The sequence below is a fragment of the Lithobates pipiens genome, unplaced genomic scaffold, assembly GCF_037356315.1.
Source record: "Lithobates pipiens isolate NorthernLeopardFrog02 unplaced genomic scaffold, aLitPip1_a1.2 Scaffold_22, whole genome shotgun sequence".
Lineage (NCBI taxonomy): Eukaryota > Metazoa > Chordata > Amphibia > Anura > Ranidae > Lithobates > Lithobates pipiens.
Genome location: NW_027507784.1, coordinates 91,473,964 through 91,500,593, shown reverse-complemented (window position 1 = coordinate 91,500,593; position 26,630 = coordinate 91,473,964). Strand labels below are relative to the sequence as shown.

General features: G+C 45.1%; 1 protein-coding gene across 2 annotated transcripts in view; it reads left to right on the top strand.

The window, feature by feature from the left end:
• The window catches only part of PLCD4 (phospholipase C delta 4), a 149,228-nt gene that overhangs the window by 28,375 nt on the left and 94,223 nt on the right, over positions 1–26,630 (top strand). The window contains exons 2-3 of one of the 2 annotated variants that reach the window (XM_077447883.1): positions 15,884–16,039; positions 25,237–25,292. In XM_077447883.1, coding sequence (XP_077304009.1) covers positions 25,271–25,292 — 22 coding nt within the window. In that variant the 5' untranslated portion in view covers positions 15,884–16,039; positions 25,237–25,270. The remainder of the gene's footprint in view (positions 1–15,883; positions 16,040–25,236; positions 25,293–26,630) is intronic. The other variant, XM_077447884.1, reaches the window with a different exon arrangement.

Here is a 26,630-nt window from a genome sequence, read left to right as displayed (position 1 = left end):
CTCTGCAACGCCATACTCTGAGATACCCAGCCATGCTCTGAGATACCCAGCCATAGTCGGTGATACCCTGCAATACCCAGCCATAGACATCCCCCCCCCCCTCCCGCTGCCCTCCGGTGCTTCTACCGAATTGCTAATACGATCAAAGACAGAATCTTTTTTTTTTTTTTTTCAGGCTTCCCAGCTTAGAGGTGAGCTGCGGGGTCTTATTGACCCCACATCTCACTGTAAAGAGGACCTGTCATGCCATATTCCTATTACAAGGGATGTTTACATTCTTTGTAATAGGAATAAAAGTGATCAAAAAAATTATTTTTGGGGAAAAAAATGTCAAACTAAAATAAATAAAGTACAATGAACAATAAAAAAAATGTTTTTTTTTAAAGCGCCCCTGTCCCCATGTGCTCGCATGCAGAAGCGAACGCATACGAAAGTCCCGCCCACATATGAAAACGGTGTTCAAACCACACATGTGAGGTATCGCTGCGAACGTTAGAGCGAGAGCAATAATTCTAGCCCTAGACCTCCTCTGTAACTCAAAACATATAACCAGTAAAAAAAAATTAAATCGTCGCCTATGGGGATTTTTAAGTAGCGACGTTTGGCGCCATTCCACGAGCGTGTGCAATTTTGAAGAGTGACATATTAGGTATCTATTTACTCAGCGTAACTTCATCTTTCACATTATGGAAAAATTGGGCTAACTTTACTGTGTTTTTTTTTTTTTTTAAGCCCAAAACTGTTTTTTTTTCCAAAAAAAAGCATTCGAAAAATTACTGCGCAAATACCGTGCGAGATAAAAAGTTGCAAAGACCACCATTGTATTCTCCAGGGTGTTTGCTAAAAAAACATATATAATGTTTTGGAGTTCTATGTAATTTTCTAGCAAATAAATGATGATTTTTACATGTAGGAGAGAAATGTCAGAATTGTCCTGGGTGCTCCAGAACACCTGATGGGCCTCTGTATGTGGCCACACTGTGTAAAAGTCTCACACATGTGGTATCGCCGTACTCGGGAGTAATAGCAGAATGTGTTTTGGGGTGTAATTTGTGGTATGCATATGCTGTGTGTGAGAAATAACCTGATAATATGACAATTTTGTGAAAAAAAAAAAAAAAGTAAAAAAAATCTTGATTTTGCAAAGAATTGTGGGAAAAAATGACAACTTCAAAAAGCTCATCATGCCTCTTACTAAATACCTTGGAATGTCTTCTTTCCAAAAAGGGGTCATTTGGGGGGTATTTGTAATTTTCTGGCATGTTAGGGTCTCAAGAATTGAAATAGGCCGTCAGTACTTCAGGTGTGATCAATTTTCAGATATTGGCACCATAGCTTGTGGGCTCTATAACTTTCACAAAGACCAAATAATATCCACCAATTTGTACTTATTTTTACCAAAGATATGTAGTAGTATAAATTTTGACCAAAATTTATGAAGAAAAAATTACTAATCTGCTAAATTTTCTAACAGAAACAAAGAAAAATTCATTTTTTTACCGAATTTTCGGTATTTTTTCCTTTATAGCACAAAAAATAAAAAACCCAGCGGTGATTAAATACCACCAAAAGAAAGCTCTATTTGTGTGAAAAAAAGGACAAAAATTTCATATAGGTCCAGTGTTGCATGACTGAGTAATTGTCATTCAAAATGCGAGAGCACCGAAAGCTGAAAATTGGTCTGGTTATTAAGGGTGTTTAAGTGCCCAGTGGTCAAGTGGTTAAAGTAACGCAGTGCTGAATAGCAAAAAGTGGCCTGGTCATGAAGGGGGGTAAAACCTTTCGGAGGGCATGTGGTTAATACACAAAAAAATGATTGGATAACCCCAAAAGTGCTTTTTTTTAATGCTACTATATACTGCTTTTTAGAATTTACAAATGCAACAATTTAGAAATTGGATGAAAAGTTTAGCACTGAAAAACACTAGATGCTTACCTCCCAAATGTTTGAGACGGGAACAAGGGACACCAATCAGAAAAAATATGTAGGGCTAGGACACACCCCCTGTCACGCCCCCTTAAAGAAGAAATATACAAAAAAAGGATTAGTTAAACCCACAAGTGTTTTGTTTTTACCACTACTATTCCTTTATATTGGCTTTTGGAATTTACAAATGCAGCAATTTAGAAATTGAGTGAAAGGTTTAGCGCTGGGAAACACTTTTTGAAAGATAAAAAGTACATTTTATATACAACTATACAGATCAGACCAAAATGAGGGACTAAGGCCTCATGCACACGAGACGCAGATGAAACCTCTGTTAAAAAAAAGCTGAAACGCGCGTTTAGAAACACGCGTTTTGCCGCGTTTGCATGTCGCGTTTAGACGCGTTTAGACGCGTTTAGACGCGTTTGCGTTTAGACGCGTTTATAAAGATAACATCATGTAGACCCTCCCCAAGCTCTCAAAGCATTTTTTTTAACTATTTCTGCTATTTTGATCAGAGTAAGCAGCAGCAGCATAGAGAGCAGTTGTACACTTGCATTTGCCGTGTCACTTGCCACGGCACCTGCCACAAGTTGTGGATTGTCCACTTGCCACGTCACTTGCCACAAGTTGGGGATTGTCCACTTGCCACATCACCTGCCACGTCACCTGCCACAAATTGTGGATTGTCCACTTGCCACGTCACTTGCCACATCACCTGCCACGTCACTTGCCACGAGATGTGGATTGTCCACTTTCCACGTCATCTGCCATGCCACCTGCCACAAGCTGTGGATTGTCCACTTGCCACGTCACCAGCCACATCACCTGCCACAAGTTGTGGATTGTCTACTTGCCGCGTCACTTGCCACATCACCTGCCACGTCACTTGCCACGTCACCTGCCACAAGTTGTGGATTGTTCACTTGCCACGTCACCTGCCACGTCACCTGCCACAAGTTGTGGATTGTCCACTTGCCACGTCACTTGCCACAAGCTGTGGATTGTCCACTTGCCACATCACTTGCCACGTCACCTGCCACATCACTTGCCACGTCACCTGCCACGTCACCTGCCACAAGTTTTGGATTGTCCACTTGCCACGTCACTTGCCACGTCAGCTGCCACGTCACTTGCCACGAGATGTGGATTGTCCACTTTCCACGTCATCTGCCATGCCACCTGCCACAAGCTGTGGATTGTCCACTTGACACGTCACCAGCCACATCACCTGCCACAAGTTGTGGATTGTCCACTTGCCACGTTACTTGCCACGAGATGTGGATTGTCCACTTGTCACATCACCTGCCACATCACTTGCCACATCACCTGCCACAAGTTGTGGATTGTCCACTTTCCACGTCACCTGCCACATCACCTGCCACAAGTTGTGGATTGTCCACTTGCCACACCACTTTCCACGTCACCTGCCACGTCACCTGCCACAAGATGTGGATTGTCCACTTGCCACGTCACCAGCCACATCACCTGCCACAAGTTGTGGATTGTCCACTTGCCACGTCCCTTGCCACGTCCCCTGCCACGTCACCTGCCACAAGTGGATTGTCCACTTGCCACATCACTTGCCACATCACCTGCCACAAGTTGTGGATTGTCCACTTGCCACGTCACCTGACACAAGTTGTGGATTGTCCACTCGCCACGTCACTTGCCACATCACCTTCCACAAGTGGATTGTCCACTTGCCACGTCACTTGCCACGTCCCCTGCCACAAGTGGATTGTCCACTTGCCACGTCACTTGCCACGTCACCTGCCACAAGTTATGGATTGTCCACTTGCCACGTCACATGCCAGTCACCTGCCACAAGTTGTTGATTTTCCACTTGCCACGTCACCTGCCAAGTCACTTGCCGCGTCACCTGCCAGGTCACTTGCCACGTCACCTGCCACAAGTTGTCTATTGTCCACTTGCCACGTCACATGCCAGTCACCTGCCACAAGTTGTTGATTTTCCACTTGCCACGTCACCTGCCAAGTCACTTGCCGCGTCACCTGCCAGGTCACTTGCCACGTCACCTGCCACAAGTTGTCTATTGTCCACTTGCCACGTCACATGCCAGTCACCTGCCACAAGTTGTTGATTTTCCACTTGCCACGTCACCTGCCAAGTCACTTGCCGCGTCACCTGCCAGGTCACTTGCCACGTCACCTGCCACAAGTTGTCTATTGTCCACTTTCCACGTCACTTGCCACTTCACCTGCCACGTCACTTGCCACAAGTTGTGGATTGTCCACTTGCCACATCACTTGCCACCTGCCATGTCACTTGCCACAAGTTGTGGATTGTCCACTTGCCACGTCACTTGCCACAAGTTGTGGATTGTCCACTTGCAATTGCAATTGTTTAAAATATTTTTCTAATGGTTTTTCATCATTTGCAATCATTTTTGAGATTTTTAATGTAAAAAAAAAGGTCACCTTTAAAAACGCATATAAACGCAAACGCGGCTAAACGCGGTAGCGGCGTTTTGCCGCGTTTTGCGTCTGAAACGCAGAAATTTTTGTTTCTGAACGCATTTTTTTGCTTCTGGAAAAACGAGATTAAACGCAACTGCATATAAACGGAAAAAAACGAGACTGTGTGCATGGACACATAGGATAACATTGAATGAGTTCAGGTGCAGTTGAAAAAACTGTCCAACTGCATCTGAACGCGCGTTTAACTGCGTCTCGTGTGCATGAGGCTTAATGAGGAAGAATGAGGGACAGAGGGACTTTGTTTCAAAAGAGAGAAGGACAGTCCCTCCAAATCAGGAACAGTTGGGAGCTATACATACATATACTAGGGCCAATGTAGGCAGAAAACAGTTACCTACCAGCATGTCCTTGGAGTGTGGGAGGTAACCTAGGAAAGTACAGGGAGGACATGCAAACTCCATGCAGGTACAGTAGGATCCTGATGAGGATATGAACCAGGAGCCCCAGTGCTGCAAGGCACAAGTCCTAAGAGGAGAAGTGCTTGTTAGCATAATCCACAACAGTAAAAATGCCTCCTTATGCCCCATACACACAATCGGAAATTCGGCCAGCAAAAGACCGATGAGAGCTTTTGGTCGGAAAATGCGATCTTGTGTATGCTCCATCGGACTTTTGCTGGCCGAAGATTGAGAGCAGGTTCTCAATTTTTCGGTCGGAAAAAGTTTCTATCCGAAAATGCGATAGTGTGTATGTATTTCCGACGCACAAAAGCTCACGCATGCTCAGATTCAACTACGAGACGGAAGCTATTGGCTACTGGCTATTGAACTTCCTTTTTCTAGTCCCGTTGTACATGTTGTACGCCACAGCATTCTTGGCGGTCGGAAGTTGCTGCGACCGTGTGTATGCAAGGCAGCTTGAGCGAAATCCTGTCGGAATTCCGTCAGGAAAACCATCAGCGCTTTTTCCGACCAAAATTCTGATGCTGTGTACGGGGCATTAGGAAAAATCCTCTGTCTGATAGTTCATTTGAAGCTGTAATACTGAGAAGGGTTCATGTTAAGTCTATTTGTTGATAGGACACCGTTTGCTACTAGCCTTTATAGGCTCATAGGTCAGTAGAGAGCCCCCTGCATGCGCTGCCTGGTGACCTGTAGCTGTCAATCAATGCGTTTCAGAGAAGTGTCACTTTCCTACATGAGGATTAGACGTCTACGAGTTTCCAGTCCTCTCTTGTAGTCTCCTAGCATTCACCCTTTGTATATTCAGTGTACACAGTGCCTTGAAAAAGTATTCATACCCCTTGAAATTTTCCACATTTTGTCATGTTACAACCAAAAATGTAAATGTATTTTATTGGGATTTTATGTGATAGACCAACACAAAGTGGCACATAATTGTGAAGTGGAAGGAAAATGATAAATGGTTTTCATTTTTTTTTTTTTACAAATAAATATGTGAAAAGTGTGGGGTACATTTGTATGGCGCCCCCCGGAGTCAATACTTTGTACAACCTCCTTTCGCTACAATTACAGCTGCAAGTCTTTTTGGGGATGTCTCTACCAGCTTTGCACATCTAGAGAGGGACATTTTTGTCCATTAATCTTTGCAAAATATCTCAAGCTCTGTCAGATTGGATGGAGAGCGTCTGTGAACAGCAATTTTCAAGTCTTGTCACAGATTCTCAATTGGATTTAGGTCTGGACTCTGACTGGGCCATTCGAACACATGAATATGCTTTGATCTAAACCATTCCATTGTAGCTCTGGCTGTATGTTTCGGGTCGTTGTCCTGCTGGAAGGTGAACCTCTGCCCCAGTCTCAAATCTTTTGCAGACTCTAAAACGTTTTCATCTAAGAATGTCCTGTATTTGGCTCCATCCATCTTCCCATCAACTCTGACCAGCTTCCCTGTCCCTGCTGAAGAAAAGCATCTCCACAGCATGATGCTGCCACCACCATGTTTGACGGTGGGGATGGTGTGTTCAGGGTGATGGGCAGTGATATTTTTTCACCATGCATAACGTTTTGCTTTCAGGTCAAAAAGGTCAAAAGTCAAAAAGTCGAATACAAATGCACACCACTCTTTTTACATATTTATATGTAACAAAAATGTGAAAACCATTTATCATTTTCCTTCCACTTCACAATTATGTGCCACTTTGTGTTGGTCTATCACATAAAATCCCAATAAAATACATTTACATTTTTGGTTGTAACATGACAAAATGTGGAAAATTTCAAGGGGTGTGAATACTTTTTCAAGGCACTGTATTCTCACATGAGGTTCGTATGTGAAATATTCTCCCTTTTGCACAGACAGTATGATCTGCTAATTAAATATCTATAAATGATATTGGGTCTGGGATCCTTACAGGATGTCTCCAACGTACAAGCCGACCTCAATGCTCTGTCTAATTGGGCGACTATGTGGCAGATGAGTTTTAATGTTGATAAATGTAAAGTTCTGCACTTGGGGGTTAAGAATATTCATACACCATATATACTAGGGGGAGTACAACTGGGGGGATCCATAGTGGAGAAGGATCTGGGGGTTTTGGTAGATCATAAGCTCAGTAATAGCATGCAATGCCAACCTGCGGTTTCCAAAGCGAGCAAAATCCTTTCTTGTATTAGGAGAGGTATGGACTCCAGAGAGAGATATCATTTTGCCCCCCCTGTTCAAATCATCAGTAAGACTTCATCTGGAATATGCAGTTCAGTTTTGGGCACCAGTTCTCAAAAAGGATATCGGGGAACTGGAGAAAGTGCAGAGAAGGGCAACCAAACTGATAAGAGGCATGGAGGAGCTCAGCTATGAGGAAAGATTAGAGGAACTGAATTTATTCACTCTTGAGAAGAGGAGATGGGGGGGGGGGGGGATATGATCACCATGTGCAAATACATAAGAGGTCCATATAGTGAACTTGGTGTTGCGTTATTCACTTTAAGGTAATCACAGAGGACAAGGGGGCGCTCTTTATACCTAGAGGAAAAGAGATTTCATCTCCAAATATGGAAAGGTTTCTTCACAGTAAAGCCTCGTATACACGATCTGATTTTTCTACGGAAATTGTGTGATGACAGGCTGTTGGTGGAAAATCTGACCATGTGTATACTCTCCATTTTGTTGGATTTTCCGCGGACAAATGTTGGATGGCAGGTTTTAAAATTTTCCGCGGACAAATGTCTGATGTCGGCTTTTCCGATCATTTGTACACAAGTCCATCTGACAAAAGTCCAAAGTACAAACACGCATGCTCAGAAGCAAAGACGAGCCAGAAGGGGTTGGTCTTGTAAACTTGCGTTCATAATGGAGAATTAACATTTGTGACGTGGAAAATGATGAAATCTGGAAATGCAGCGCACAATTCTCTTCTTCTTTAATGGGATAATAATGAAGCTGCTTTGCTGGTGACACTGATGGAGTTATGGCAAACTAATTTTCAAAGGCTTTTTTTTCTAGTGATATCAAGAATAATATTATTATGCTTTTCTTTTTTTTTGGGCACCATTATCCTGTAGTTTTTAAGATCAAAGATACAACTATGTTGGTGTCCCTTGTCAATTTTACATTTTATTTTTTTAAATGTAACTGCTACTCCCAAACTGTCATTTTAAGTAAAACACACAGCCAAGTATTATTCTACATAATTTTTTATTGTGCATTAAAAAAAGAAAACAAATAAAATTAGACATGCTATCTGCCAATAGACCTTAACCAAAAAGTGCATTCTATGCATCCAAAAATATAGAAAATATACCAAATCAAATTATTATTCATATAAAAAAATAATGTCAAAGCAATAACTCCAAGGCCAATAATAAATAACAGGTTATCTCCTCCGATTCTGCAACATGTCTGGTTGACGAACAGCTGTTAAGAAACGTACTGAAAAGCACAGAATGAAAAGTGTGAAATGAAAAACGCAAATCAACACTCACCAAACTTCTACTAACAATAACATGAAATTAGCAGAAGGAGCCCAAAGGGTGGCGCTAAAGAGCTGAAAAAGAACGTAGTACGTCCCTATGTTCATATTTGTTGGCCAACAATTACTTGCACAGTTTATATGCAAGACAAGTTTGGGCCAACGCCCTTGGGACAAAAGTCCACAATTTTGTTGGCCAACAATCCGATCGTGTGTATGAGGCTTTAGCCCTTGTACACACGGTCGGACATTCCGACCACAAAATCCGTCGGATTTTTTCCAACGGATTTTGTCCCAAACTGGTGTTGCATACACACGTTCGGACAAAGTTGTTGCATACACACGGTCGGACGAACGTGATGACGTTCGTTCGTTAGGACGGGACTATGTTCAGGCTAGTAGCCAATTGCTTTGGTCTCGTAATTTGATCTGAGCATGCGTGCCACTTTGTCCGATCGGAATTCTCTACAAACGATCGGACAAAGTCCGATCCGATCATGTTGTCGGAACATTTTATATCCAGCTCTCAAACTTTGTTGGTTGGACATTCCGAGGGAAAAAGTCAGATGAAGCCCACACACGGTCAGATTATCCGACAACACGGTCCGATCGGACATTTTCCATCGGAGTTTCCGACCGTGTGTACAAGGGCTAAGAGCTGTGAAAATGTGGAATAGACTACCTTCAGAGGTGGTTCTGACCAGCTCAGTAGATTTCTTTAAAAAAGGCCTGGATACTTTCCTAAATGTACATAATATAACGGGGTACTGACATTTATAGGTAAAGTTGATCCAGGGAACATATGATTGTCTCTCAGGGGATCAGGAAGGAATTTTTTTCCATGCTGGAGCAATTTGGATCATGCTTTACTGGGGGTTTTCACCTTCCTCTAAATCAACTGTGGGTATAGGTTTGTGTATATGGGATTGTATGACTTTTCTTTTTTTTTTTCTCTTTTATTGGTTGAATTAGATGGACTTGTGTCTTTTTTCAACCTGACCAACTATGTAACTCTAAACGCACAATGTACCATAAAATGTTGATAAATATAAACCTTTACTATCTTCTACCTGCAAACAGAGGATTTTATACATTTTGAATGGAGTGGATTACTCTAAGCCAGGGATGTCCAAACTTTTTTCAAAGAGGGCCAGATTTGATGAACTGAACATGCGCGAGGGCCGACCATTTTGCCTGACATTCTTTGAACCATTAAAATTCGGTCTAAGTGTGTCCATCCGAGCACTAATACACTGCCCAACAAGAATTCTCTTGATTTGTGGCTGTGTGTGGTGAATAGATGAGCTCAAGTGTATTATTTGGATACACCATATTTATTGACGTATAACACGCACCTTCACTTTAAGAAAACTTCAGGAAAAAAAAACTTAAAATTTTAAATAAAGTACTGTGAAGCAAAACAAGGATCAGTGTCTATCTGCAGACCCACAATTGCTAGGAATGCAGCGGCCACCATTGCCAGGGATGCACCCACCATTGCCAGGGAATTCACCCACCATTGCCGGGAATTCACTCACCATTGCCGGGAATTCACTCACCATTGCAGGGAATGCTGCCACCATTGCCAGGAATGCAGCCACCATTGCCAGGGATTCACCCGCCATTGCCAGGGATTCACTCACCATTGCTGGGAATGCAGCCACCATTGCCGGGAATGCAGCCACCATTGCCGGGAATGCAGCCACCATTGCCGGGAATGCAGCCACCATTGCCAGGAATGCAGCCACCATTGCCAGGAATGCAGCCACCATTGCCAGAGAATTCACTCACCATTGCCGGGAATGCAGCCACCATTGCCGGGAATGCAGCCACCATTGCCGGGAATGCAGCCACCATTGCCAGGGATTCACCCGCCATTGCCAGGGATTCACTCACCATTGCCGGGAATGCAGCCACCATTGCCGGGAATGCAGCCACCATTGCCAGGAATGCAGCCACCATTGCCGGGAATGCAGCCACCATTGCCAGGAATGCACCCACCATTGCCAGGAATGCACCCTACATTGCCAGGGATTCACCCGCTATTGCCAGGGATTCACTCACCATTGCCGGGAATGCAGGCACCATTGCCAGGAATGCACCCACCATTAATAGGAATGCACCCACCATTGCCAGGAATGCACCCACCATTGCCAGGGATTCACCTGCCAATGCCAGGAATTCACTCACCATTGCCGGGAATGCTGCCACCATTGCCGGGAATGCTGCCACCATTGCCGGGAATGCTGCCACCATTGCCAGGAATGCATCCACCAATGCCAGAAATGCAGCCACCATTGCTAGGAATGCAGCCACCATTGCCAGGAATTTCACCCACCATTGCCAGGAATTGCACCCACCATTGCCAGGAATGCAGCCACCATTGCCAGGAATTTCACCCACCATTGCCAGGAATTTCACCCACCATTGCCAGGAATGCAGCCACCATTGCTAGTAATTCACTCACCATTGCCAGGAATGCAGCTCTACAATTGCAATTGCCAGGAATGCAGCCACCATTACCATCAGTGCAGCCATGGAGGGCAGGACGAGCGCCAAAGACATCTTACAGGAGAATCTCCTGTTTTACACGGCCTCTTTAAGAGAAAGTCCCGCCTCCTTTGATGGACAGCACAGTCGTCCAATGGCAGAGACGGGACTTCCTATTACAGCTGCCGTGTAAACAGGAAGTTCTCCTCCTGTGTGCACGGCACTCGTCCCACCTCCTTCCTCCGAGGCAGCTGGACTATACATCTTTTGTGGCCCCGGCGCTGGGAGATCGCCGGGGGCCACAAAAGATTTATATGTTTAAACAACCAGGCGGGCCGTTCAAAACCGGACCGCGGGCCGCAATTGGCCCGCGGGCCGGACTTTGGACATGCCTGCTCTAAGCCCTTGTACACACGGTCGGAGATTTCGACAACCAAATCCGTCTGATTTTCTCCGTCGGATCTTGTCCGAAACTGTTGCATACACACGGTCGGACTAAGTTGTCGAAAAATCCGATCTTTCAGAACGTGATGACGTAATTTAGTTACGATGGGACTACATTCAGGCTAGTAGCCATTAGCTTTGATGTAGGAATTTGATCTGAGCATGCGTGGCACTTGGTCCGATCAAAATTCGCTACACATGATCGGAGTATGTCCGACCGGCCCAGTTGGTCGGGAAATATTTCCAACATGTTGGAAAATTGGGTCCGACGGATATTCCGACGGAATCAGTCCGATGCATACCACACACAGTCGGATTATCTGACAACACGGTCCGATAGGACACATTCCGACGGATTCTCCGACCGTGTGTACAAGGGCTAAGGCAGGCCATACATTATGCAAATTTCAAATTTCTTTCCATCCACCGTGGGTGGAAGGAAAGAAAATTGCTTGATTGTCCCATCAACCAGTGGCGGCTGGTGCTCAAAATTTTTGGGGGACGCAAACAAATGAAAAAATTCAAGAAAAAAAAACATCAATTGCAGCCTCACTGTGCCATCAAATACCGCCACTGTGCCATCAAACGCAGCCACTGTGCCCATCAAACGCAGCCACTGTGCCCATCAAACGCAGCCACTGTAACTGTGCCCATCTAATGGTGCCACTGTGCCATCAAATGCACCCACTGTGCCTTTAAACGCAGCCACTGTGCCCATCAAATACCACCACTGTGCCATCAAACGTAGCCACTGTGCCGCTCAGTTGCAGCCACTGCAACTGTGACCATCAAACGGTGCCACTGTGCCATCAAACATAGCCACTGTGCACATCAAACGCTGCCACTGTGCAATCCAATGTTGCCACTGTGCCATCAAATGCTCCCAATGCTGCCACTGTGCCATAAAATGCTCCCAATGTTCCATCCAATGCTGTCACTGTGACATCAAATGCTCCCAATAATGCCACTGTGCCATCAAATGTTCCCACTGTGCCATCCAATGCTGCCACTGTGCCAACAAATGTTCCCACTGTGCCATCCAATGCTGCCACTGTGCCATCAAATGCTCCCAATGCTGCCACTGTGCCATCAAATGCTCCCACTGTGCCATCCAATGCTGCCACTGTCCCTGCTGCCACTGTCCCATCCAATGCTCCCAATGCTGCCACTGTCACATAAAATGCTTCCAATACTGCCACTGTGCCATCAAATAATCCCAATGCTGCCACTGTGCCATCCAATGCTGCCACTGTGCCATCCAATGCTGCCAATGTGATCCCCCTTCGCCCCTGCCCGCTCGCCTTCTGCTGGGCACTTACCCTGTCTCAGCTGGGCAGCGGGTGACGGCAAGCGTTGTCTTCCATGCGTCTTCTCCCCTCCATGTGTCTTCTCCCGTCCTCCTCTCCTTCAGTCCTCTCCTATGATTGGACGCCTGATAGGCATCCAATCACAGTGCCTGACGTTTCAGCCAATCAGGCGACCAGTAACAGACCATGCCATCTGATTGTCTGAGAGGCGGGTCAATGTTAGCAAAGCGTTGCACCCACTTCTCACTTTTTTGGGCGCCTATTAGAGCTTACAGCTCTAATCGTGTGATTCACAAAAAACACCCCCACCGCTGTAATTCAGGTGCCCGGTGACCGAAAAGGGGCCGGGCACCTGAATAGGGGGTGTCAGCAGCAACCATAGATATCTATCTATGGTGATTAGAGAGTGACAGGAGAGGGGGGGGGGGGCGCTCCTGCGCCCTTTATAGATGCACCGCCACTGCCATTGACACAACCAGTGTTGATGGGGGAGTCCCTCTTGTAGTGCTGTTATGTTCTGCTGGTAGGGAGCATGGGGAGGTTTCTCTGCCAGCAGCATACAATGATCACCGCAGGCGGCTATAGCCACCGGCAATGATTGGATGAAAAAAAAAAAAAAAGAAGACAGGCTGGTTGTACTGAAGTCGATGGAGAGGTCAACTTCAGTACAACCAGCCTGCCCATAATTTGGTTCGGTTAAGCATGAATCTTGATGCATCTATGGCTGGGTTAAGAAGTGTTTCCACCCTAAAAGATAACTAATTAAGCAGTGGCAGCTGGGGGCGGGACAGCAAACAATGCAAAAAACATACACCCCCCCTCGGGCAGTCGGGTCACACACCCCCGCCTCCCGATAGGTTGGTTACCAGCCCTTCACTAACCCCATCTATGGCGCAAGCATCAAGGCGGCCATGCGTCTCCTCCCTCTTCCTCCTGGGATGAGGATCGCTTCTCCTTTCAGCCAATTGGGAAATGGGTCTCAGGACACGCTTGATTGGCCAGGAGGAGAATCAGTGTGACAATAGCGAATATTTATTCGATACTGTCACACAAGTGGAGTGGCAGGGCCGTCTTAATAACATCAGGGCCCCTGGGCAAAGTATTGCCCTGGGGCCCTTACCAGCTTGTGCCAATTTATGCACCTAATTTCAAGCATAAATAGTTGATAGAATTAAACATATATTCATTAATACTTTCAATAAAATCGATTTTACAAATGGAAAATATTCCATAATAAATCAAAGACTAGGCAACACAAAGGGCACAGTACGGGGGGGGGGGGGGGTCAGGAGGGCACAATACTGGGCTCAGGAGGGCACAGTATATGTTCTGGGAAGTTTCCCTGGACACAAGCATATTGGAACATTGTTTAGTAAAAAGCATGACTGTCCCAGCAAATCCGGATGATGTAATGCACGATTATTGTGGGGCCCCCCCATTTACCTGGAGTCCCTGGGCAGTGCCCAGGAGTGCCCTTGCATTAAGATGGCCCTGACAAGTGGATGGGCTCACTGCGCACCGAGACCCTTTTTTGAAGCCAATTAGAGCCTCCAACCACGTGCTTAAAAAAAAAACCCATCGGAATCCTCGTGTCCGACGCACTGCATGTAGATTAGGGGGCCGGACGCATGGATTGGGGGGAGGGGCAGCGGCACCCAGTGTTAATTTTGGCAGCGAATTTCGATTTAGTTTTAGTCTTAGGACTAAAATGGCATTTTAGTTTTAGTCACATTTTAGTCTTCTGCAATTGTTTTAGTTTTAGTTGTATTTAGTCGACTAAATCTCCAGTACATTTTAGTCTACTAAAACTAATTTTAGTCGTCTAAAATCTAATGGGTGTAATTCAATTGTAATGCATTAGTTAACAATTCTCTACCATTGACAAACTCATTATATACTGCTGGAGTGAAAAATCAAATATGTTATTTATTATTACATTGAGGTATGAACATGCACTACAGACCAGTGTTAATTTTGAAGTCAAATTTCAATTTAGTTTTAGTCTTATGCCCCGTGCACACGACCGGACTTTTCGACGGACTAAGTCCGACTGTCTTCCCGATGGACTTTCGGAATGAAACGGACTTGGCGACACACGACTGGACTAAGTCCGTTCGAAAGTCCGTTCATTTTGAACGTGATGACGTAAACTGGACGAAACAAGGAAGTTCAATAGCCAGTAGCCAATAGCTGCCTTTACGTCATATTTGGTCCGTCAGACTAGCACACAGACGAACGGATTCCCTGATTTTTAGTCCGTCGGATAGATTTGAAACAACATGTTTTATTTCTAGGTCTTTTGGACTTTTGGGAACATAAAGTCAGCTGGCATTTTAGTTTTAGTCGTATTTTAGTCATTTCAGTTGTATTAGTTTTAGTCGTATTTTAGTCGACTAAAATAATATTCATTTAGTCGACTAAAATGTTTTAGTCAACGAAATTAACACTGGCGGCGCCCCCCTGCACCCTGCATTACGGGCCGCCACTATAATTAAGCCTATAATTATATGCGAACGGAGCCTTATGCCTTGTACACACGGTCGGAATTTCCGATGGAAAAGGTCCGATCGGATTATATTGTCGGAAAATCCAATCATGTGTGGGCCCTATCAGACTTTTTCCGTCCGAAATTCCGATGGAAAAAAATTTGAGAGCAGGATCCGATCAGAAAAATCCGATCAGACTTTTTCCGATCATTTGTAGAGAATTTCCGATCAGACAAAGTGCCACGCATGCTCAGATCAAATTACGAGACCAAAGCTATTGGCTACTAGCCTCAACGTAGTCCCGACCTAACGAACGAACGTCATCACGTTCCTGAACGATCAGATTTTCCGACAATTTTGTCCGTCCGTGTGTATGCAACACCAGTTTTGGACAAAATCCGTCTGAAAAAAATCCGACGGATTTTGTGGTCGGAATGTCCGACTGTGTGTACAGGACATAAAGGAAAAAGAAAAGCCTAAAAAAAAAAAGAAGACTAATGCAGCCCCTACATCTACTTTAAGGATTGGTAAACTGCAATATATACAAATTTTTTTTTTTGGGTTGAATACTGCTTTATCAAAATATCTTTTGGCAGAAATAATCCTTGGCCTGCAATGTACACACACTTTAGTTTTCCTGATCACATGGTTTCAAACTTTTTTTTTTTTTTTGCTTCGCCAAGCGGGTGAAGGTGAAACCGAAGCCTCTTTCCACTGCTGCGTTAGCGTGTAACCTTGTATGCATGCAGCCAGTTCATCGGTCAGTAATTGTGGGGTATTCCCTAGGCTCTGTACATCCCTGATCATACGAGAGCCGTCTCTCCCGCTAACAATAATGCTATTTCTCCCTCTTGCAGGAAGGCACGCTCTGCCAGGACCCATCCTAATTAAATGACACACAAAGGTGGATCTGATGCAGAAAGCTCATTAAGCGGCTGGTTATTGGTGTGCTGGAAATATGAGCCGACCGGAATCCTGAGACCTGGGAGGCAGCCAGCTCCCCTTTCTATCAGGTCAGTCCAACACTCCTCGTCTTCTTTGTAGAAAGTGGCGGCTTTCAGCTCCCTTCCCCTTACAACAAAAGTAGGGTGCAGCTCATGTGGCGGCCTAGTTGGTGGCCAATGTGTGTCCTTTATCTTAAAGGACATTTCCAACCAAAAACTAGAAACCTAAAGCTGAACTCAAGGGCGGACTGACAACTCATGGGGCCCCCGGGCAATAGGAGATTATGGGGCCCCTGGGCAATAGGAGAAGATTATGGGGCCCCCAGGCAATAGGAGATTATGGGGCCCCCGGGCAATAGGAGATTATGGGACCCCGGGCAATAGGAGATTATGGGGCCCCCGGGCAATAGGAGATTATGGGGCCCCCAGGCAATAGGAGATTATGGGACCCCCGGGCAATAGGAGAAGATTATGGGGCCCCCGGGCAATAGGAGAAGATTATGGGGCCCCCAGGCAATAGGAGAAGATTATGGGGCCCCCAGGCAATAGGAGATTATGGGGCCCCCGGGCAATAGGAGAAGATTATGGGGCCCCCAGGCAATAGGATATTATGGGGCCCCCAGGCAATAGGAGAAGATTATGGGGCCCCCAGGCAATAGAAGAAGATTATGGGGCCCCCAGGCAATAGGAGATTATGGGGCCCACGGGCAATAGGAGATGATTATGGGGCCCCCGGGCAATAGGAGATTATGGGACCCCAGGGCAATAGGAGAAGATTATGGGGCCCACGGGCAATAGGTTATGGGGCCCCTGGGCAATAGGAGAAGATTATGGGGCCCCCAGGCAATAGGAGATTATAGGGCCCCCAGGCAATAAGAGATTATGGGGCCCCCAGGCAATAGGAGAAGATTATGGGGCCCCCAGGCAATAGGAGATTATGGGGCCCCCAGGCAATAGGAGATTGTGGACTGGTCCAAATCATTTGGTGGAGGGGGGATTATGGTGTGGGGGTTGTTCTTCAGGGGTTGGGTTTGGCTCCTAATGCCGCGTACACACGACCAGACTTTTTGAGGGACTAGGTCCGACAGACTTTCGACGGAGTTCTGACAGAGTTCTGACGGACTTTCCTGAATGAACGGACTTGGCCACACACAATCACACCAAAGTCCGACAGATTCACACGTGATGACGTACGACTGGACTAGATTAAGGAAGTTCATAGCCAGTAGCCAATAGCTGCCCTCGCGTTGGTTTTTGTCCGTCGGACTAGCACACACACGAGTGGATTTCTCGGTAGGAACTGGGTCCGGCAGAGTTCTGGCGGAAAAATTTGAAACATGTTCCATTTCTAAAGTCTATCAGACTTTTGCAAATCAAAAGTCCGCTGCAGCCCACACACGATCGAATGGTCTGCCGGAATCATTCTGTCTGGCTTTTGATGTTGAAAAGTCTGGTCATGTGTACGCGGCATTAGTTCCAGTGAAGAGAACTCCTAAGACGTCAGCATACCAAGACATTTTGGACAATTTCATGCTCCCAACTTTGTGGGAACAGTTTGGTGATGGCCCCTTCCTGTTCCAACATGACTGCGCACCAATGCACAAAGCAAGGTCCATAAAGACATGGATGAGGGAATAGACTAGGGGGCCAGACACATGGACAGATTGCTCTTAAGCCACCAAAGCCCTTACTGGCAGGATCAGCAGGTAAAAATAAAGGATAAAAAAAAGAAAAAAAGGAAATGAATGCAGCCATCACATCTAAGAATTGATGCAATATATTACATTTTTGTTTTTAGGTTTAATACCTCTTTAACCACTTGCCGCCCGGCCTATAGCAGAATGGCGGCCAGGTGGTGGCTGCGTTATCCTGACTGGGCATCATATGAGGTCCAGCAGAATAAAAGCCACTGTGCGCCCGTGGAGGTGCGCATCGCGGCTATTAGTGGAGCAGTGTGACAGTCTAACACACCGCTACACCAATCTCAGTAAAGAGCCTCTGACGGAGATTCTTTACCATGTGATCAGCTGTGTCCAATCACGACTGATCACGATGTAAACAGAAAGACCTGTTGATCGGCTTTTCCTCACTCGCGTCTGACAGATACATGTAGAGGAGAGCCAATCTTCTGCTCTCCTGACAAAGGGGGTCTGTGCTGATTGTTTATCAGCGCAGCCCCCCCCCCTCGGATGCCCACTCAGGACCACCAGGATGCCACTAGGACCACCAGGGATGGCCACCACACTGGACCACCAGGTATGCCACCCTTGACCACCAGGGAAATGCCAATCAGTGCCCAGGCAGATGCCATTCTGTGCCCAGGCAACTGTCAATCAGTGCCCATCCTCAAATCCTGACAGTGCCATCAGTGATGCCTATCAGTGCCATCTATCTATCTCATCAGTGCCCATCAGTGCAGCCTTTCAGTTTCCATCAGTGTCACCTATCAGTGCCCACCAGTGCTACCCAAGAGTGCCTATCAGTGCCGCCTATCAATGCCCATCAGTGCTGCATATCAGTGCCACCGTCAGCAGGGCTGGACTGGGACAAAAATTTGGCCCTGGACTTCATCCAGACCGGCCCACTTAAATTTTGCAAACACGCAAAAAACAGTATATAAACTGTACGCAATTGCTCAAAAAAGCCCCCCTTACATCAGGGTCCCCAGAGAGCCCCTCCTTACATCTGGGTCCCCAGAGAGTCCCCCAATTACATCAGGGTCCCCAGAGAGCCTCCCCTTACATCAGGGTCCCCAGAGAGCCCCTCCTTACATCAGGGTCCCCAGAGAGCCCCCCACTTACATCAGGATCCCCAGAGAGCCTCCCCTTACATCAGGGTCCCCATATAGCCTTCCCTTTACATCAGGGTCCCCAGAGTGCCCCTCTTACATCAGAGTCCCCAGAGATCATCCACCTTACATCAGGGTCCCTAGAGAGCCAACCCCTTACATCCGGGTCCCCACAGAGCCCCCCCTTACATCCGGGTCCACGGAGAGCCCCCCCTTACATCAGGGTCACCAGAAAGAGGGCAGGTAGTGGGCCGGGACCCTGTGGTTGGGGACTCCTGGACTGACTCGGGGCTATGGGCCCCAGATTCGGGGCTATAGCCCCAAAAGTCCCCCCCAGCGATGCCACTGGCTGTCACTGAAACCGGCCCACTGAGCCATCGGCCCACCGGGAAACTCCCTATAGTCCCTATGGCCAGTACATGCCTGACCGTCAGTGCCCATCAGTGCCACCTCATTGGTGCCACCTTATCAGTGCCCATCAGTGAAGGAGAAAACTTACTTATTTACAAAATTTCATAACAGAAACAAAAGAAAAACTTTTTTTTTGTTTTGTTTTTTAATTTGATGTCTTTTTTTTATTTGTTTAGCAAAAAAATTAAAATCGCAGAGGTGATCAAAATACCACCAAAAGAAAGCTCTATTTGTGGGAACTGTTTGGGTACAGTGTAGCATGACCGCCGCACAATTGTCAGTTAAACAGTGACAGCGCTGAAAACTGAAAATTGACCTGGACAGGAAGGGGGTGTAAGTGCCCCGGTACTGAAGTAGTTAAAGAATGTGTGTGAAGTGGGAAGATTATGAGTGAACGGAGCACATACTGCATAGATAGAGAACACATTATAGAGGTATACAGTATATACATAAAGGGGTCAGGTTTAACCTTATTTTTTATTATTTTTACTGGGGCTCTTTAGATTGAGCATTTTACAAATCCAATCACCTTGCCCTAAAATGTAATTGCGCGCTCCATGTTCAGTAGAGAATATCCCGCTGTGCCCGCCGGAGAGTCTGGTGTAATCTCTGGCCCGGATTAACCTTATTATTTGTCCACCAATGTAATTTTCTCTCCCATCTGCCTTCATCCGGATGAGCATAATGATGGATGATGAACGTACCTTTAACCTGCTAACCGAGATCTGAACCTGGAGCTGTGCAGCAATGCAGAGCTCTCATGTCCGTATCTATTAAAGGAAAACCCTTTACTTATTGTTACACTGACCTTCCATTGCAGGGTTTGTCATATTCTATGTGAACTGGATGAAGGAAGGACCATAAAACTGCTTGCAGTTGACTCGATGCGTTTCGCAACCCAGGAGTGCTTACAGCGGTATTAAACCCAAAGCATACATTTATTATATTGCAGCTTACCAATTCTTAGATGGGATGGCTGCACTAGTTTTCTTTTTTTTAAGCTTTATTTCCTCGATTTTTATCTGGTAAACCAGACAGCAAGTCTATTTTTATTCAAAAGCACACGCTCTCCAGCAGAATGTATCAGTTTACATGAAAAATAGAAATGTAATTCAACACATTTGTGTATAAATATAAAAAGAAAAACATTATCAATACCTTTTTTTCCCCTTTTTTTTATAAGTCATTACATACGCTCTGTTCCCAGCTGCATCTAGGGAAGGAAAGAGAGCAGCACACTGATCTTCCAAGTGATAGGCTGTGCGGGGGGGGGGGGGGCGGGCATCCTCCCGTCCTGCACCCAGGCAGCACACTCTGTAATTTGGCTGATCACAGATCGGGTTAAAGGACCAATCACATCGGCTCTTTACAGGGTGATCAGCTGTCCGCCAATGACAGCTGATCATGCGATGTACAGTGCCTTAAAAAAGTATTCATACCACTATTTTCCACATTTTGTCATGTTACAACTAAAAACGTAAATGTATTTTATTGGGATTTTATGTGATAGACCAACACAAAGTGGCACATAATTGTGAAGTGTAAGGAAAATGATAAATGGTTTTCAACATTTTTTTTACAAATACATATGTGAAAAGTGTGAAAGCAGAGGGGAAAAAAATAAAAATAAAAGGAAAACAAATGCAGTCACCCCATCTACAGTGCATTGAAAAAGTATTCATACCCCCAAGAAATTTTCCACATTTTGTCATGTTACAACCAAAAACGTAAATGTATTTTATTGGGATTTTATGTGATAGACCAACACAAAGTGGCACATCATTGTGAAGTGGAAGGAAAATGATAAATGGTTTTCAACATTTTTTTATACAAATAAATGTCTGAAAAGTGTGGGGGGTACATTTGTATGGCGCCCCCCGGAGTCAATACTTTGTAGAACCTCCTTTCTCTGCAATTACTGCTGCAAGTCTTTTTGGGGATGTCTCTACCAGCTTTGCACATCTAGAGAGGGGCATTTTTTGCCCATTCTTCTTTCCAAAATATCTCAAGTTCTGTCAGATTGGATGGAGAGCGTCTGTGAACAGTAATTTTCAAGTCTTGCCACAGATTCTCAATTGGATTTAGGTCTGGACTGTGACTGGGCCATTCTAACACATGAATATGCTTTGATGTAAACCATTCCATTGTAGCTCTGGCTGTATGTTTAGGGTCGTTGTCCTGCTGGAAGGTGAACTTCCGCCCCAGTCTCAAGTCTTTTGCAGAGGAGAAAAGAATAAGGCCCCTTTCACACTGGGGCGGGAGCGGCGTCGGCGGTAAAGCTCCGCTATTTTTAGCGGCGCTTTACCGTTGTTTTAGAGGCGGTATGCAGCCACTAGCGGGGTGGTTTTAACCCCCGCTAGCGGCCGAAAAAGGGTTAAAACCGCCTGCAAAGCACCGCTGCAGCGGCACTTTGCCGGCGGTATACCCGCTATGTCCTATTGATTTCAATGGGTAGGAGCTGTTTAGGAGAGGTGAATACACCGCTCCTTTCACCGCTCCAAAGATGCGGCTAGCAGGACTTTTTTCACCGCCCTGCTAGCGCACCACTCCAATGTGAAAGCCCTCTGGCTTTCACACTGGAGTGAAAGGGGCCGTTTTTTTCAGGCGCTGTTTTTAGCGCTGTAGCGTCTGAAAACTGCCCCAGTGTGAAAGGGGCCTTTAGCTGATAACCGGCTTCTGTTAAAGGAACATCGGCCCTAACATCTGCCTACCACTGCCGCCTATCAGTGCCCATCAGCACTGCTCATCAGTGCCCACCAGTGCCACCTATCAGTGCTGCCAATCAGTTCCCATCAGTGTCACATATCAGTGCTGCCTATCAGTCCACCTACCAGTGCCTATCAGTGGCGCCTATCAGTGAAACCTCATCAGTGCCTCCTAATCAGTGCCCATCAGTGCCGCCTCATCAGCATGCATCAATGAAGGAGAAGAAGAAGAATTACCTGTTTGCTAAATTTTATAACAAACTATGAAAAAAAGTTTTTGTTTTTTTCAAACTTTTCTACATTTTTGGGTTTGTTTAGCAAAAAAATTAAACACCCAGTGATGATTAAATACCACCAAAAGAAAGGCCTGTTAATGTGAAAAAAATGATGAAAACTTCATATGGGTACAGTGTTCAAATTGTGAGAGTGCTGAAAGCTGAAAATTTACCTGGGCAGTAAGAGGGTGAAAGTGTCCAGTAGGCAAGTGGTTAAAATAATCCGCTTTTATTTATTCATGTAATACCTTTATCCCAAAAGGGAAAAATACGACTTGATGTAAATGATTATAAAGTGCGAGCTGGAGCTTGGCTTCAGTTTGTTAGTGGCTCTAAATCTGATAATACATTAAACACCCCCCAGACTGACAACCAGCAGACAATCCGACATTAAGTGACGGTTCTGACACTTTGTGGGAACCAGTGATACTAATGCAGTGATCTGTGCTAAAAATATACACTGTCACTGTACTAATGACATTGGCTGGGAAGGGGTTAAAACATCTAGGGTGATAAAAGGGTTAATTGTGCGCCTAGCCAGTGTTTTAGTGTACACTGTGTGCTGTTTTTACTAGGGGAAGAAATAGAATTAAGTCCCTGAACACAGAATCCATCCCCTCGCCAGAACGGTGATCTGCCTTGTTTACATACAGTAGGCAGAGAGGCTATCTGTGTTCTTCACCGATGATCGGTGGGTGACAGAAGACATAGAGTGCCTGGCACCCGCAGATCGGCTACTACTATGAATATTCAAAGCAGAAGTGGTTCTCAGACAATGCACGCACGCTCCCTGCTGGCGGAATTGCCAAAAACACACAAACACACACACATACATATATATATATATATATATATATGTGTGTGATCCGGTGAACAGATGCCCCTTGTAGCAAAAAACTGCTACACTGGTGTGCAAGTGGTAGAAGAACAACAGGCAAAACTTTTTTTTTTAAATTTTGAATCGAGTTAGGGGAGGTTAAAATAAATTTTTTTCGCCATCTGTGGCCCATTGTAATGATTTTCCCTTCACTTCCTGTCCCATAGCCAAACAGGAAGTCAGAGGAAATCCCCAGGTCACCAGAACTAGTGTCCTCCCCATTGGAAGATTACTTTTTTGGGGGAAACCCAAAATTTTGGATTTTCTTTTACTTTCACTTTCAATGATACCAATAATGGTAAACTCTATGTCTTCATATGACTGTGCACCTGGGAGGGAACTGGTACAGTGCCTTGCAAAAGTATTCACCCCCCTTGGCTTTGTACCTATTTTGTTACTTTACAGCCTTTAGTTCAATGTTTTTTTTAATCTGAATTATATGTGATGGATCAGAACACGATAGTCTAAGTTGGTGAAGTAAAATTAGAAAAATATATACATAAAACTATTTTTCAGAAATAAAAAAAATGATAATTGCCATGTGCGTATGTATTCACCCCCCTTTGTTATGAAGCCCATAAAAAGCTCTGGTTTAACTAATTACCTCCAGAAGTCACATAATTAGTGAAATGATGTCCACCTGTGTGCAGTCTAAGTGTCACATGATCTGTCATTACATATACACACCTTTGTGAAAGGCCCCAGAGGCTGCAACACCTAAGCAAGAGGCACCACTAACCAAACACTGAAGACCAAGGAACTCTCCAAACATGTAAGGGACAATGTTGTTGAGAAGTACAAGTCAGGGTTAGGTTATAAAAAAATATCCAAATCTTTGATGATCCCTAGGAGCACCATCAGATCTATCATTACCAAATGGAAAGAACATGGCACAACAGCAAACCTGCCAAGAGACGGCTGCACACCAAAACTCACGGACCGGGCAAGGAGGGCATTAATCAGAGAGGAGCACAGAGACCTAAGATAACCCTAGAGGAGCTGCAGAGTTCCACAGCAGAGACTGGAGTATCTGTACATAGGACGACAATGAGCCGTACGCTCCATAGAGTTGGGCTTTATGGCAGAGTGGCCAGAAGAAAGACATTACTTTCAGCAAAAAACAAAATGGTGAATTTTGAGTTTGGGAAAAGACATGTGGGAGAATTCCCAAATGTATGGAGGAAGGTGCTCTGGTCTGATGAGACTAAAACTGAACTTTTTGGCCATTAAAGAAAACGCTATGTCTGGCGCAAACCCATCACATCACCCAAAGAACACCATCCCCACTGTGAAACATGGTGGTGGCAGCATCATGCTGTGGGGATATTTTTCAGCAGTCGGAAAACTGGTCAGAGTTGAGGGAAAGATGGATGGTGCTAAATACAGGGATTTTCTTGAGCAAAACCTGTACCACTCTGTGTGTGATTTGAGGCTAAGAAGGAGGTTCACCTTCCAGCAGGACAATGACCCCAAACACACTGCTAAAGCAACACTTGAGTGGTTTAAGGGGAAACATGTAAATGTGTTGGAATGGCCTAGTCAAAGCCCAGACCTCAATCCAAAAGAAAATCTGGGGTCAGACTTAAAGAGTGCTGGTCACAAGCGCAAACCATCCAACGTGAAGGAGCTGGAGCAGTTTTACAAGAAGGAATGGCCAAAAATCCCAGTGGTAAGATGTGGCAAGACTCATAGAGACTTATCCAAAGCGACTTGGAGCTGTGATAGCTGCAAAAGGTGGCTCTACAAATTATTGACTTTAGGGGGGTGAATAGTTATGCACATTGACTTTTTCTGTTATTTTGTCCTATTTGTTGTTTACTTCACAATGGATGGGAAAAAAAATTCAAAGTTGTGGGCATGTTCTGTAAATTAAATGATGCAAATCCTCAAACAATCCATGTTCATTCCAGGTTGTGAGGCAACAAAACACGAAAAATGCCAAGGGGGGGGGGGGGGGGGGTCAATATTTTTGCAAGGCACTGTATGGGCTGTGAAAGACTTCTCTAGCTGATCCCTTCTAGCTATTTGCAGATATATCATGGAACACCATCCAGTTGGGACCCCCCCCCCCCCAGTTTGGATGAAATGATTTTCTCATATTTTTCTGTAACCATGGTGCCTTTCCAATAACAAAGGCAATATTCATGACACAGGTCCATGTGATGTATGATCGTCTATTTCAGCAATATGTATTTTGTCTTTGTCTTTAGATGACGGGAGAGCTGAGTGTGTAACGCCTGAACAATGACTGCTCCGTGCTACGTCCGTAAGTAGAACCGCTCATTACCAGGAAGAATGCCATGCAGAGGTTTCCAGCAATAGGCTTTAGTGTATAATTCAATGTACATCAGGCTGTGTCATCAATCACTATTTATTGCGTTTACCTTCAGATCAATGAAATGCCAAGCGTGCCAGTAACTTATCACTAAGTAAAACTAGCCATACATTTTATAGTTGCTCAATATCTGTACCATGGACCCCAGCAGGATATACACATTGAGATCTGCTTGTACAATCGTCTAACAACTACCTGTATGTAGTGTATAGGATACAAACTGATTAGGCTTTGGAGGTAGAACCTTGCCTGGTAAATCTATGGGTCACCATACTTGGGTAGCCCTACCCCTCCCCATCCCCGCAGGAGCGGCTGGTATTTTGGTCCTACCACCCCCCCCCCCCCCCACCCCACACAGACCCTTTAGAAAACACACAGCCACTTGTAGACATGCGCACTATTGAAAAATTTGTTAATTTTCGTTGATTTTGTTTTTTTTGGGGGGGGGGTTCTTTTTTGGGATCATTCGTTATGATCGCAATTCGTAAATTCGAAAATCTGAAAATTGAAAAGAATAACTAACTAACTAATAATAACAAATTATTAAATTATAGGTATTCATAAATTCGAAAAAAAAAATTTAATTTGAAACTTGAAAAACCTGAAAATTTGAAAATCAGAAATAATAACTAACTAATAATATCTTAAAGAGGAAGTAAACCCTGATGAGTTTACTTCCTCTTTCATTCCCTGCAAAGGTAAAGCATAATGGACTATTATGCATCGCATAGTAGTCCATTATGTGTCACTTACCTGACACAGGAGCCAGCGAAGTCACCGCTGTCCCCTGTAGTCCGGCGCATCCATCTTCTCTGTGGGTCTCGCTGCTCTGCCGCTGTCATTCGGTGAAGCCGCAATGACGTCACTCCCGCGCATGCGCACGGGAGCCGCCACTCGCGGCATATCACCGTTGACCGCGGTGTGCTCAGTGCGCCTGCGCGCCACTGTCTACGGCGCATGCGCCGTAGACAGCGGTGCCTGTCTTTCGGCAAATATCTCCTAAACCGTGTAGGTTTAGGAGATATTTCTTGGACCTACAGGTAAGCCTTAATCTAGGCTTACCTCTTGGTCAAAGTTGGTTGTAAGGGTTTACAACCACTTTAACTATTAAATTATAGGTATTCGAATTTCCTTTCAAATTTGGCTGTTAGTGAACGTAACGAATACTGATTTATCCGAAGTTACGAATAATCCTAAATAATGAATGCCGCATCTAAACAAAGTGAATGGAACAAATTAATAAATAATAATAATAATAAGTTGTATTAT